The sequence below is a fragment of the Balaenoptera ricei genome, chromosome 17, assembly GCF_028023285.1.
Source record: "Balaenoptera ricei isolate mBalRic1 chromosome 17, mBalRic1.hap2, whole genome shotgun sequence".
NCBI lineage: Eukaryota > Metazoa > Chordata > Mammalia > Artiodactyla > Balaenopteridae > Balaenoptera > Balaenoptera ricei.
This window is the reverse complement of record NC_082655.1, coordinates 33,283,014-33,296,059: the sequence shown is the minus strand read 5'-3', so window position 1 is coordinate 33,296,059 and position 13,046 is coordinate 33,283,014. Positions and strand designations below refer to the sequence as shown.

Genomic DNA, 13,046 nt, shown 5'->3' with positions numbered 1-13,046 from the left:
TATTTTTTCCAAAATGGAGATTTCATATAAAAAAGAGAGGGCTTAATTAAGGGCATTCTATTCCTAGATGGTGGCAACTGTTTAAGGAAAAACAACATCTTTAAGATAACATAAAAAATAAGCAAATGTCAATTACTCATTGACTTTTTAAGTTGGCGATAAATATAATTTGTTGTACTATGTTCCAATCTGTCACATGAAATTACATCTATTTTATATTTTGTCTTTTCATAGTTTTGTAAAGTGGTAAAACTGTACTGTATCAGCTTAAGGTATTAATCAAATACATTTCTTGGTGTTAAAGGATGCTGTAATCATATTTTTGTTTAATGTCTTAAATATTTTTGATGCAGTTTTCTGAATGAGCTTAACCGTTAATATATACCCCTCCTGGCAAATCTCAAACAAAAATGTACATACTTTTGGTGTAAATGCAGTTACAAGGTAATTATGTTAAGTCCAATAAGAAACATGTTTGCATTTTTCTCAGTAGAATTATTATGTTTAAAAAATTTCAGTGACAATCTGAATATTTTAACTTTTGTTTTGGTGATATTTTATTTGAATTTCAATGTTCTGATTTGAACAACAGCAGGTAAAAGAGTAGAATATAATTAAAATATATCTATAAAACGTACCCTGTTGAATATAGAAATTTTTTAGAATGGATAATTGTGTAGTGAAGCACATAGGAAATAAAGTATATATTTTTACAAATCTGCTCTAAATGCATATGAGTTTTAATTCCTTTTAAGTAATAGGGTTAGCCCAGAACACTTTTATTAGCAAAAAGTACTACGACTTATTTTTTTCTGTATTTATATAGCGCTGCTATGATACACAATTTTGTCCATTTTACATTGTCCTGTTATAATATAGTTTGATAATGATCAAAATAGCAGTTGCTACTATTTGTTGAAACAATTTCTTGTTGTTTTTCTTTTTCTGTCATTTCAGAGATATACCTAGAATACCTGATAGCACACACGCACAACTGGAGTCCAGTAAGTTTCATTTATTTTAGAAGAAAATGTTATTAATAAAGTCGTTCATCATCAGGGGTCAAATGAAGTCTTTAATCTATTAATACAAAGTAAGAAATATAATAGTGTTGTTATCAAGTATGCAGTCATATAAAGATGGAAAATTTAGTATTATTTCATGTTATTGTGGAAAAAAGTACAAAAGTCTATAATATTTTAAGATGGTTTTTTTAAACCACACTGTCTTAACTACTGTGTATTTTTAGATAGCCTTATTAAGGTATGCTACTATAAACTGAATGTATTTAAAGTACACAATTAGGTAAGCTTTGATATACATGTGAATCCATTATCATAATAAAAAATAATGAACATATCATCACTCCCCAAAATTTCACCCCCTCCCCAAATTTCACCTAATTTTAAAATTTACTGCTTTGTAAACTAATCCTCAGTAAATGAAGGGAATGCTTGGGACAATCTAGTGGATAATTACATATATTCTAATTTATATTTTGAGAAAATGGGGTAATAGTTCTGATTTAACAGAGTAGTAATGGAACAATAGACATATAAGTTAAAATAACATTAAGTATATAGACACTTTTTATTACTTGTGTTTGAGTACTATTTCAGATACTAAGCAAATGAATTTTTTCCAATGAATTAAGTTTGTTGATTGATTGAGAGTAAGGCATGTTGTGAAAGAAGAGAGAAGGAGGGTTGCAGTTTGAAATACATTGATCAGGATAGACATTGAGAAGGAAGGATTGGAGCAAGATTTGAAAGAGTGGCGATCTGAGGGAAAAGCTCTCCAGGAACAAGGACCAGAGGTTCAATGTCTCTAAGGCAGGAAAGCCTACGGTGCATTTAAGAAAAAGCAAAAAGGCTGTTGTGGCTGCAAGAGTGAGCAAGGGGAAGAATGGCAGGAAGGAGGACAGGGAAGTAATGGGAAGCCAAACTGCACAGGTTTTATAAGGCACTGTAGAGACTTTGGCTTTTACTCTAAGGGAAATCAAGAGCTACATAGGATGTTTTTGAGAAGAAACTTATGTTTTAAAATCAGGCTACTATGTTGAAAATAGATTAAATGGAGCGAAAGCAGACAAACCAGTGAGAAGACTATTTTAGTATTTGGTGAGATTATGGTAATTTAGACCATGGTGGGTGCAGTGAAGGTGGTGAGAAGTGGTTGGATTCTCTAGACACACAACAATTGAGAATGTACTGTTAAAATAGATGTTATTTTTTTTTTTACATTTATATTACAATTATGAGTATAAATTAAAAAAAAAATCTTTACCAGAGAGGTGAAATCCTTTTGGAATGGCATAGCTCTAAACTTTAAAATATGATTGTATGACCTATTTGATTTAGTACTTTTGGCTAGTTGCTAAATCATTTTATCCAAAATAATATCATGATCACATAAAACTATAAGTACTAACATAATGATAATAATTATTATATATAATAATATCATCATCATAAGTGCCTGGAACTGTGCTAGATGTTGTACCTACACCATCCCACTTAGTTTTCACAGCAATCTATGAAGTAGGTAAAATTTTCATTCACTTATGTTATATCACTCAGATATTGTGTGAGCAGTGTGGAATCCTTTATCTTATTATAGCTATTTGAAAAGCCTCTCGGCTACAATTCCAAAATTGTTCCTGTAAGGACAAGGGTCCTTTCTCAAATTAATTTATGCTTTAAAAGTTGAAGAATAGCTTTCTCCAAGGCCCAATTCTTAACCTTCTGTTTTTAGTTCCTCAGTAAATTTTTCTTTTCATATGGTTTTAATTGCCATATGACTCCTAAGTTTACATTATCAAAATGATCTATCATTGTCCCTTCATCCCTGGATGTTTAAAGAATATGTTCTAAGTGTCTTCCTGTTACTCGAAGCTTACCATATAGAAAACTTGGCTTATTTCCTAGTATAAAGGCAGCATTCTTTCCAGTTCTAAATACTACTTAAGGTTTCACCATTACTTCTGATCCCAAGGCTTGCAGTTTCCCCTTTCATTTTACACTATACTCTTGCTAGAAGCGAATTTTATCCATTTGGGCCTCCAATTAGGGACACACTTTGCAGTTTAATTTCTAACACTAATTATCTACTCAACATTTGGTCCCATCCACATATCCTGTTACCTGCTTTACATTTCCCCTCGGATGTCTCTGATGTGTCACAGGGTCACTGTGACAGGTTCCAAATTAACTTCTCCGGCCATTCCCTGACACACAGGACTTCTCCAGTGTTCTACAGCCCAGGGAGTATCAGCACTGTCCTGTGCAGAGAACAAGACAGAAACATAGGGGACTTTCTTGTCTCCATATCTGGTTACAGGACTTGAAATCTTCATGTTTTCCCCCCTTTTTCGTTTATCTCTTATATCTAATTAGTTTCTGAGTCCTCATTTTCTAATTTTGTAATATTGCCTCAATTCTTTCTTTCCATTCCATTTTCTAGTCATTCCTGTTATTATTTTATTGAATTCCACTTGTTCTTAACTGTTTTCCATCTCACTCAATTCAGTCTACACTTTAAAAAGATGGTAAAGACATCTTCCTCAAATGCAGTTTTTATTACCTTACTCATAAAAGTTTAACATGGATATTTTATTAGTGCCAAAATTTGTAGCCCAGAATTCCAGGCATTTAATTCTGTCAGTATCTCATTTGCCCCATTTTTATTCACTTCCAATTTGTTCCTTCCCCTCCATACAAATAAATTCATACATATAACTTCTGGGTATTGAAGTTCTGCTTCTTCTGCTCTTCTGTATCTTTTTTTCATAGCCCCTCACTTCCTTTTTGCCCATCTAATTTATTATATTCTTCCAGATATGGTTAAAAATCACTTCCTGAAAACTTTTCACAGTTAGCATTCTAGTATTTACGGTTTTAACATTACAAGTTTAGACCATCTTTGAGTTGCTTTATTGATTTAGGTTTTGGTTTTTCCTCCCTAAGTTTCTATTTTAAATTTTTCCTGGTGTGTTATTGTAAGATATGAGTTTAGTACCCACAACAGAGGAAGTAACTAAGTTCTGAGGTCTGTCTCTACTATAATTGGCACAGAAGATGGTTTACCCTTGGTCTTGAGAGAATCCCTAAGCTGCACTTATGCTTTAAAAAACCCCTCTAAGTATATCTGGAACATTGTGGCTAAGAAAATGATGTATATAATGGCATTTTGTGGGCATTAAAAATAAAAGATATATGGTAAAGATTATTAAATACTAATGAAGAGCCATTGTTATTATTCTTTATGTATAATTACCATTTCAGGTTCTAGCTCATTTGAATCTCAAAAAATGGATCGTCCTTCTATTTCCGTTACATCTCCCATGAGTCCTGGCATGTTGAGGGATGTTCCACAGTTCTTATCTGGACAACTTTCAGTATGTAATCACTAGATTAATTTCTCTTTTTGGAATATCAAGTAGTGTTTTTACTATATGATGGTATTTGTTTTGTAAACCAAGTTCTATTTAGAATATAATTGTGCTTTTAACCATCAACTTTCTCATTCTTAGTAATTTTAATTAATTTAAATTTAATTATAATTATCTATAGAGTGCTTTCTTTATTAGAGTTAGATTTTCTGGAATTTAATGAGAATTAGAATTTGTGATGCTATCTAAAACCTTTTTCACCTTAGTAATATTTTTCCAAAATTCAAGGTCATGATTTTTGCTCAACTAAGTAAATGGGGACATATATAATAGATTACTGAGTGTATCAGGTAGATTTCATATTAAGTGATCCCTAATTTGAACATTTTATAATAAAAGTTAAAAATTCAGTTAACCATCATATACCCATATTAGAAGAGCTTTGCAAATTCAGGCTCTCACATTTTATTAATTTCTAAAATTTAAAATATTAAAATTTATCCACCGATATTTTAGAAACAAACAGATTAATATTGACACTAATTCTGATGAGTTACTAAACTTAAAATTTTATGACTATTAAAAACTATTTAGAGTCTCAAAATTCAGACGTTGAATTTTGGATAATTGTTAATGTTATAGTTAAAAACTAAACTATTCTTGGGCTGATATTTTAAGAGTAATTTCTAGCTTTTTGTTAAATCAGGTACAAAATTTCTCCTTTTATTTTCTGGAGGAAGGAGAAGTGTTTGATTTTTCTGAAGAATTTTCATTAATTAAATGGAGATACAGGAAGTATAAGCTGAATTAACTTAGTAAAAGTCATTAGATACGTCTGTTCTGGGACTACTTTGATCACAAAAGTGGTAATAACAGAAAAGCTATGTAAGAAAGATGAGATACTATAAGGAGATTGTAAATGTCTTACTAAAATGAATTTCTTCTCTTTATTACTTTCTTTTCCTTTCTCTTTCATAAACAGAGTGAACTTTTTCATTTGAGGACAGTGGTGTTTTTTCCATTTTCCACAATAAGTAGCATCTTTTTACTTATTCTCTTACATATATTGACAGCGCAGATGTTGTCATTTATGGTTACGAATATATGTGTATTTTCTTCCACCATTTTAGAAAGTGCTATAAATCTTAGCTTTTTTTATTTTTAATTGTGGCTCCCTTTAAATATTCCACCTATAAATAATGCTCTGGGTGGCTGATGATGCCAGTATATAAATAAATCTGTGTGTGTGTGTGTGTATGTAGTTGGCTTCAGTTGGTGGATGAGGGAGCAGAAGTTAGACTTCCATAATAAGTAGGTACCACTTTGTTGCTTCTTGTGAAATCCCAAGGCTGTATTAGAAATTGGACTAGGAGGGGAGATTGAGGAGGATAGTGCAGGCATTTAGACAGATTTCAAATTCAACTACTTTTCATCATGGTTCAAAGTGAATATGGTAGAAAGGTAAGACTGTTAAATATTTGGGGGAAATATAAACTTAAAAGTATGGGTATTTGTATTTATAAGTGATGTTGGTTTAAAATCCATATAACTGTAATTTAAAATGAGTACCATTTTATCATTTTTTTATGACTCAGAAGGAGTATGTTCCAGCAAGAAAATGTTTATAAATATAATACATATTTGTTTTGGTAAATCTAGAAAGCACAGATAAATAAATAAAAAATAAAAATCACCTGTAATCTTGCCACTAAAACATAATCATTCACATGCATATAAAGTTTTAAACAAAACTGTAATAAATCTGTGTATACTATTTTGAAACTTGCTTTTTCACTAGTAATATATTGTGTACTTTTCCTTTAAACATTTTTCTTTAAAAATTCCTCCTAAAATGATTTTAATAGCTATTTAATACTCCATTTTAACTTAATTTGCTATTATAGGATATCTTGCTTGTTTCTAATTTATAGTATTTTAAATAATGATGCCATGGAAATCCTTGAATATAAATCTTGCATATATTGTTAGGACAAAATTCCTTTGTCAGGATAACTTTTCCAGATGTAAAATTACAATATTAAAGAAAAAAAAGTTTTAAGATTCTGGAAATCTTTTACCAAAATTTTTCTCCAAAATATTTTTACCAAATTAAGCTACAATTATCAATTCAAGAAATGTATTTTAAGATCTTTCCCCAGGTCAGTCATAATCCTAGTAGCTGAGAATACAACAGTGAACAGATAGCCATGGATTTTACCTTCATGAAACTTAATTTTATATTCATTCTTTGTATGCAGCAAGACATAAGCAAGATACCCTTTTGGATATAGTATTTTCCTTTATATTTAACCCCATTTCTGCCAACTGGAGACAATTTTGGTTTGCTCTAATGATGTAGAGGTTGGGAAAATATTTGTCCACAAATATCATCCTTCGAGGAAACTTCTAGGAAGTCACAAGGCAACATTATGATTCCTATATCCTTCTATTCTACCTTTGGGTATTTTTGCTTTTGGTGAGATTTTACCTGGGCCCTTAGCTCACTTACAAAATCATGACGTTACTAATGCCTGATAACAAAGATCATTTGTATATTATGTGAGCGGACCTTCCTAATATATTTATGTCAGTTCACAGACTGATATTTTCTCAAATATATAATATACGTATAATGCGAATTGTTATTTATTTTCATGCACAAGGCTCTTGATGACTTAAAAAAAATTATTCCATTTATTTCTTTTCCATGCTTGAATTGTGCTGCTACTTGTTATTATTCCAGGGCATAACTATGAAAGTGCCATTAATGTAGTTGGTGAGAAAATTAGTATGAGCTCAGGTTTATGACACCTGGACAGTATATTAGCCTTTCAGTGTCAGCACTCCCTTATTTTGATTCTTTTTAAAACTTGTGTTCTAACATAATTTAGCAGTTTTCTTCTCTGGAGGATTACTTTTGTAATTCTCTCAATATTTTAAAATTAATTTACAGCCTTTGACTAATTTTTTGATAGAGTGCTAAAATAAGATATAGCCTTTAACTCTTTTCAAAGTGAGGAATGGCTCAGAATTCTTTCTTTCTATAGGAACACATTAATTCTTATTGACAAACATATTTTATTTTACTTCAGGGTCTGTGGCTGACTTATGGTTGCAATGTTTCCCTAAGTTACTTTGTTTTAATATTTTTCTGACTCCACTTTTAGTGATGAGCTTGTAAATATTGTACATATCCATTTTATATTCCCATTTAAAGGGAATAAGTCACTGAAGAATAGGCATGTGTCCTTTATATCTACTTAGAAACTCGATAGTCTTTTTAAAACTTTCTGTAAATGAAAGGTTTTTCTTTGAACTTTTATCTTTTATATGTCATTGTTACAACCTTGTTATTTTAGAAGCGTTGCATAAAAGGAATGCCCTGAAGTTAGTAGTGTGGTATAAAGTAGGAAGGACATTAAAAATACAAAATAAATTGTGGTGTACAAATTCAAATTCTTCATTTGTGTGAGGCTGAATTGTTATAGATATTATCAGATATTTCATGCTTAAAATAAATGAATTAATATTAATTACAAATTGAAGTGAGATACATAATACTTCACCATTTCTTTATGAAATATCTAGAATCTGAAGAGATAGAAAGCAGCTTAGTAGTTGCCAGAAATTGGGGCAATGGGGAAATGGGGAGTGACTGATTACTTAATAGGTACAGGATATTCTTCTGGTGTGATAAAAAAGTTTTGAAACTAGAGGGAGGTGGTGGTGGCACAGCATTGTGGATGCACTAAATGCCACTGAATTGTACACTTTAAAATGGTTAATTGCGTGTTATTTTAATGTCACCTCAATTTAAAATAAGCTGACAAAACAAATTATGTTTACGTAGCCAAGTTTAATGTATAAGCTTACGGGTGAAGATTAGGTTTAAACTGGCATAGATTTTAGACAATTGATTTCAAAAAATCTGTGAGTTGCTCATTTGAGGCCATTTTAGAAGATGCAAAAATGTTTACCTTAAAGGATTACTTTATTTCAAAGTACTATTTCTTTCAAAATAAATCTTTTAGTTATAAAGTAATATTTATTTGCAAAAACCTTTCATTACCTTGATATTTTTGGTCTAAAACAGGTAGGACAGGTGAGAAGGCAAGAAAAAAAAGATCTGTTTCTAAATTGAGTGACTTGTTTGTCCTTTTCTTCAGCATGCCTAGTTAATCTCTATGAATTTCATATATCCCTTACCCATTGGCTAGAGAATTATCCATCTAGGGTTATGCAGACAGATATCAGTAACACTCCTTATCTAAACATTCCTTTCTTCCTTTGGAAATGTCTCCACACAAAAAGTAAGACATCTTAGACTTGAGATCGTCTTGGTTTTTGAAGAGAAAGATGACTCATGATCGAATGATAGTCTGCTTTTAAGGTTTGCTTTCCTTTGGGTTTTAGATTTATGTCTTAAACTATCTTCAGGGTCTGTCTGATGATCGTTGAATTCGACAACAGTCCTCCTAGTACCTATCATCTGTTTCCACGTAGCAGTGGAAAAGTCTGAAGCCTTTTAACTATATACAGCTGTTAATTAAACAAGAGAGACATCCATGAGAAATGTGAGGAATGGGATGGAATCTTGGTGAAAGAACAAAGATTAAATGCCCTGAAATCCATTCCCAAACACAGAGACTTGCACCTGATTTTGTTCCTCTTTTAACTGTTAACATAAAGGCACAACATTCTGATGATTGTGGTATCTTTGGAAACTGTTTCAAAATGAAAACAAAATAAGTTAGAAGAGGAAAAAAAAAGAAATCTGATTTTATTCTAAGAATTTGAAATAGAATGATTTAGTCAGAACTGGGCTTTATTTTCTTTCTTTTTTAAAAAATTTTGGCTGTGCTGGGTCTTTGTTGCAGTGTGCAGGCTCTTTGTTGCAGCGCGTGGGCTTCTCTAGTTGTGGTGTGCAGGCTTCTCTAGTTGCGGCGAGTGGGCTCTAGAGCGCGCGGGCTCAGTAGCTGCGGTGCACGGGCTTAGTTGCCCAGCGGCATGTGGGATCTTAGTTCCCGGACCAAGGATCAAACCCGCGTCCCCTGCATTGGAAGGCAGATTCTTAACCACTGGACCACCAGAGAAGTCCCAGGGTTTTATTTTCTACCTTTACACTATCTTACTTTTTGGTTGAGTGTGAGCAAGTCTATCTAGCTTTTTTAAAATGTCTCTGTTTCCTCATCTGCATACTGGAGATAACAGCAACTACCTCCCAGCATTGTTAGAGGCAATAAACTTGCAGTAACTGTCAGTAAAGGCTTAAAAAAATATGAAGAACTGTATAAATAAAAAGAAATGTGATATTATTGTCATTAATAAGTATGATTAGCTCTAAACAGTGTTATCTCAGGTGGTACACAATAAATGTCTGAAAATGATGTTTAAGTACTAGAGCCTGTTATAGATTCTTAAAGTGTGAATCAACTAATTATTCCAGTGTGTTCCAGCACACTTTTTATCTTTCTGTGTTTATTCTTTTAAGAAATGCTAAAGCCAACTTGGCTAATGTTTTTTAGACTTTTGTTAGCCATATTATCCCTTTGGAAAGTTACATGTATGTCCCTTTGGAAACATTACTTCTACAGATGACTTTTCACTAATAATTCTATAATGTATTTTCATCTGACTTCTTCTTGGACTATGATTTTTTTCTATGTTGTGTGTTCAAGGGTGAAACTTGAAATATCTTGACTTTGTATTACGTTTACACTCATTCTTTCAGAATATATTAGCCCGAATCTATTATTTTACATTCAGTCTTAATTCCTGTTATGTTGATTACATTTAAAAACCTGATTTAAAACTTCTAAGATTTTACATAGTTTTTATCTATTTAAGCATTTTGGGAAAATTAATTTATTCATTACATTGAACTACTTAATTTAGATATATATTCTCATGGAAAAATGTACTTAAGGGATAGTTGTATGTGTTTTTTACTTTTGGTCTTTTAGTTCCAGCGTGTTGTCCTTTTTGGTTTTGTTTTATTGCTTTTTTCTTTAATTTTGCTTACCAGAGCCAAAGCCTTAGTAGAAGAACAACGCCTTTTGTTCCTAGGGTTCAGGTAAAGGCCTTGTCTGCCTGATAGAAACTAAAGTTGTGTTTTAACCCTTATTTGTATGTTTTTGGAAAATGCGTAGGAAAACTTTTTTTGGTGTGTTGCTCCAAACCATATTATTGACTTTCAAATCATTTTATGAGCCAGCTTGTAAAATTCTGCATGGGGATTAAAATACAATAAAAATTTAAAGAGACAATCTTTGTTAGTGGTTTTATATGATGGACTGAATACTGAAACTCATAGGTTTCTGGTTGGCATTTAATGTAGATTCTACTTACATTGGTAATATTGACAGAAATAGCTGATTTGATACTGTTGATATTTTCCTTTATTACACTAAGGTTGCTGTCTCTTTAAATCATTCATTATATCACTTAACATCTACATTCTCTTGCATTTTCCAAGCAATAACTCCTTGAGGAGATTGGCAAATAAATTTGTACCTTATCTAAAATATGAATTTTATGAATATTTTTTATAAGTTTCAACTTTTGGAAAGTATATTATTTTGAAAGAACAAAAATCACAATCCAAATAAAATGTGTTGGGTTTATTTTGTTTACATTTCGTAATTGTAATTCCATTTAATTTTACTGTAATACTTGGGTACAAGTTGTTTGCCTCTTTTCATTAGGAAACCCTTATTTGGTAAAGTAATGTCAACAAAGTTTTTTTTTTTTTAAAGTAGTATTATGCTTTCCTTGCTTTGCTGCATGTTTTTTTTTGGTTGTTGCTGTTGTTGGTTTTTAATACTAATTTAGTTTAAATTTTAAAAATTGGAGTTGTTCTAGTTAACACTATGTAGTGTAAAATATTTACTTAGACTTAGGTTCTGCTTGGGAAATTTAAAAGTGGTTACATGGAAATTGTATTAAAGCAATTAAAATGATATCAAGATTTTTATTAATGAAAATGAGGTAAAATAAGAAGTATATCATACCTAGAATTGTGGAAACATATTTTATTTTGAAGAATCAACAATTTAAAAAACACAGAGAAGATATTTAGGAATGTGATAAAGAATCTAGCAAATAAAATAATTCTTTTTTGATAGTTTGAAGTGGATATCTATTAAAAACTTCAATGCAAGTCCTGTAATATAAAATGAAAATTAAGGCTATTGATCAAATGCCCAGTTTGACAGTTTATTAAAAGTTATAATTTTGATTAAAAACTCAGTAAAATTAAAGTGTGCCTGTTTCATAGCTATATTATTTTAATATTTATATATTTGTAAAGTATAATTTAATAAACTGTACAGTATTAATATGAAAATATGAAAGCCATATGCCTAATATCTGTGTGAGAAATGAATATTATTAATAAGTGATCTTTTTTGGTTTTCCATGGCATAAGAAAATCTAAAAATAATACTATTTATCAGGCATTTGAAACATATATCTTAAATGTTTACGTGTAATGATTTTAAAGAAGCAAAAATATTGCCCGTGGAAATGACGGCAAAGGTAGTCTCAATCCCTGAAAAAAAAAAAACAAACTCACAGAAATCAATAATTTGCTCCAATAACTATGAGCTTAGTCTAATAATACTTTTTTCTTTATTTTTTAAATGTACTGCTTATTGGAAAACAGTTTTTTAACCTTTCATAAGTTTTTTAATATCATGGAAAATAAAGCCATAAGTTTTTTATTGATATAGAAAATAAAGAATATTAGAAATTAATGTGGTTTTGGTCACAAATTTAGAGGAACCATGGTGCTCTCTGACAACACCTGTTTCATCTCATACATGAGACACTCTAGTATTTCTTACTTTTTTTTCCCCCCTCATATCTTTTGCCAGAATGGTCTCTTTTTTCCATCTATCCTCATCTGTATCTTTGTTCTACTTTTGTCAGGCAAGCAAATATTTGAACTTTTTTTTCTTTTTTTATAGTAATTAAAAAATTTTTATATTGGAGTATAGTTTACAATGTTGTGTTAGTTTCAGGTGTTGAACTGTTTTTTCCGTTTAAATGTCAGAGGCTTTTTTTTCAGGTTGCTGGTCCCCTAGACTAAGGCAGTGGTTCTCAAGCTTTAATGGCAATGAGAATCACCTGGAGCACTTGTTAAAATGCAAATTCCCTGGGCCCCATTCTGATTCAGTGAGTGAAAGGTGGGCCACAGGAATTTGTAACTTTCCAGATAATACTGTTGCAGGAGTTTTGTGAACCACAGTTTGAGAAACACTTGTCTAGAGTCTGTACTTATCAACTCAATCCAGAAAGCTTTTTGTTACACAGCCTCAAGGTAATACCTGCGTTAAACATAAGGACTTAACATAAAGAGAAGTAATAATCATTTTTAAAATTTAAATGTTTGAGGACTAATTCCATTTGACCAAAAAGAAAAGCATATAAATAATTTTATATACTCTTCTGGGCCATTAGTCTTCTGACTTAAAAGTCTTGCTCGGCCTCTCATTCTCTAAGATATGAAGTGAGAGGGACTCAACAAAGCCATGTTAGAATTGGAACTGAACTACTGATATATCATATATATATATTTATTTGTATGATTTTTATGTAGATGGTCTAAATTTATTTATATATCCTAGAGCCTGGCCCAGAGCTGACTGTCTGCTTT

The 13,046-nt window shown here is 31.2% G+C and overlaps 1 protein-coding gene across 36 annotated transcripts in view; it reads left to right on the top strand.

Annotated features, from left to right (window-relative positions):
• Window positions 1-13,046, top strand: part of RIMS2 (regulating synaptic membrane exocytosis 2) — a 597,264-nt gene that overhangs the window by 321,080 nt on the left and 263,138 nt on the right. For 29 of the 36 annotated variants that reach the window (XM_059902177.1, XM_059902158.1, XM_059902168.1 and 26 more), the window contains 2 exons: window positions 958-1,004; window positions 4,284-4,396. In XM_059902177.1, the coding sequence (XP_059758160.1) occupies window positions 958-1,004; window positions 4,284-4,396 (160 nt within the window). Of the gene's footprint in view, window positions 1-957; window positions 1,005-4,283; window positions 4,397-10,415; window positions 10,464-13,046 lie in introns of all 36 variants that reach the window. The other 7 variants (XM_059902174.1, XM_059902161.1, XM_059902163.1 and 4 more) reach the window with 1 other exon arrangement.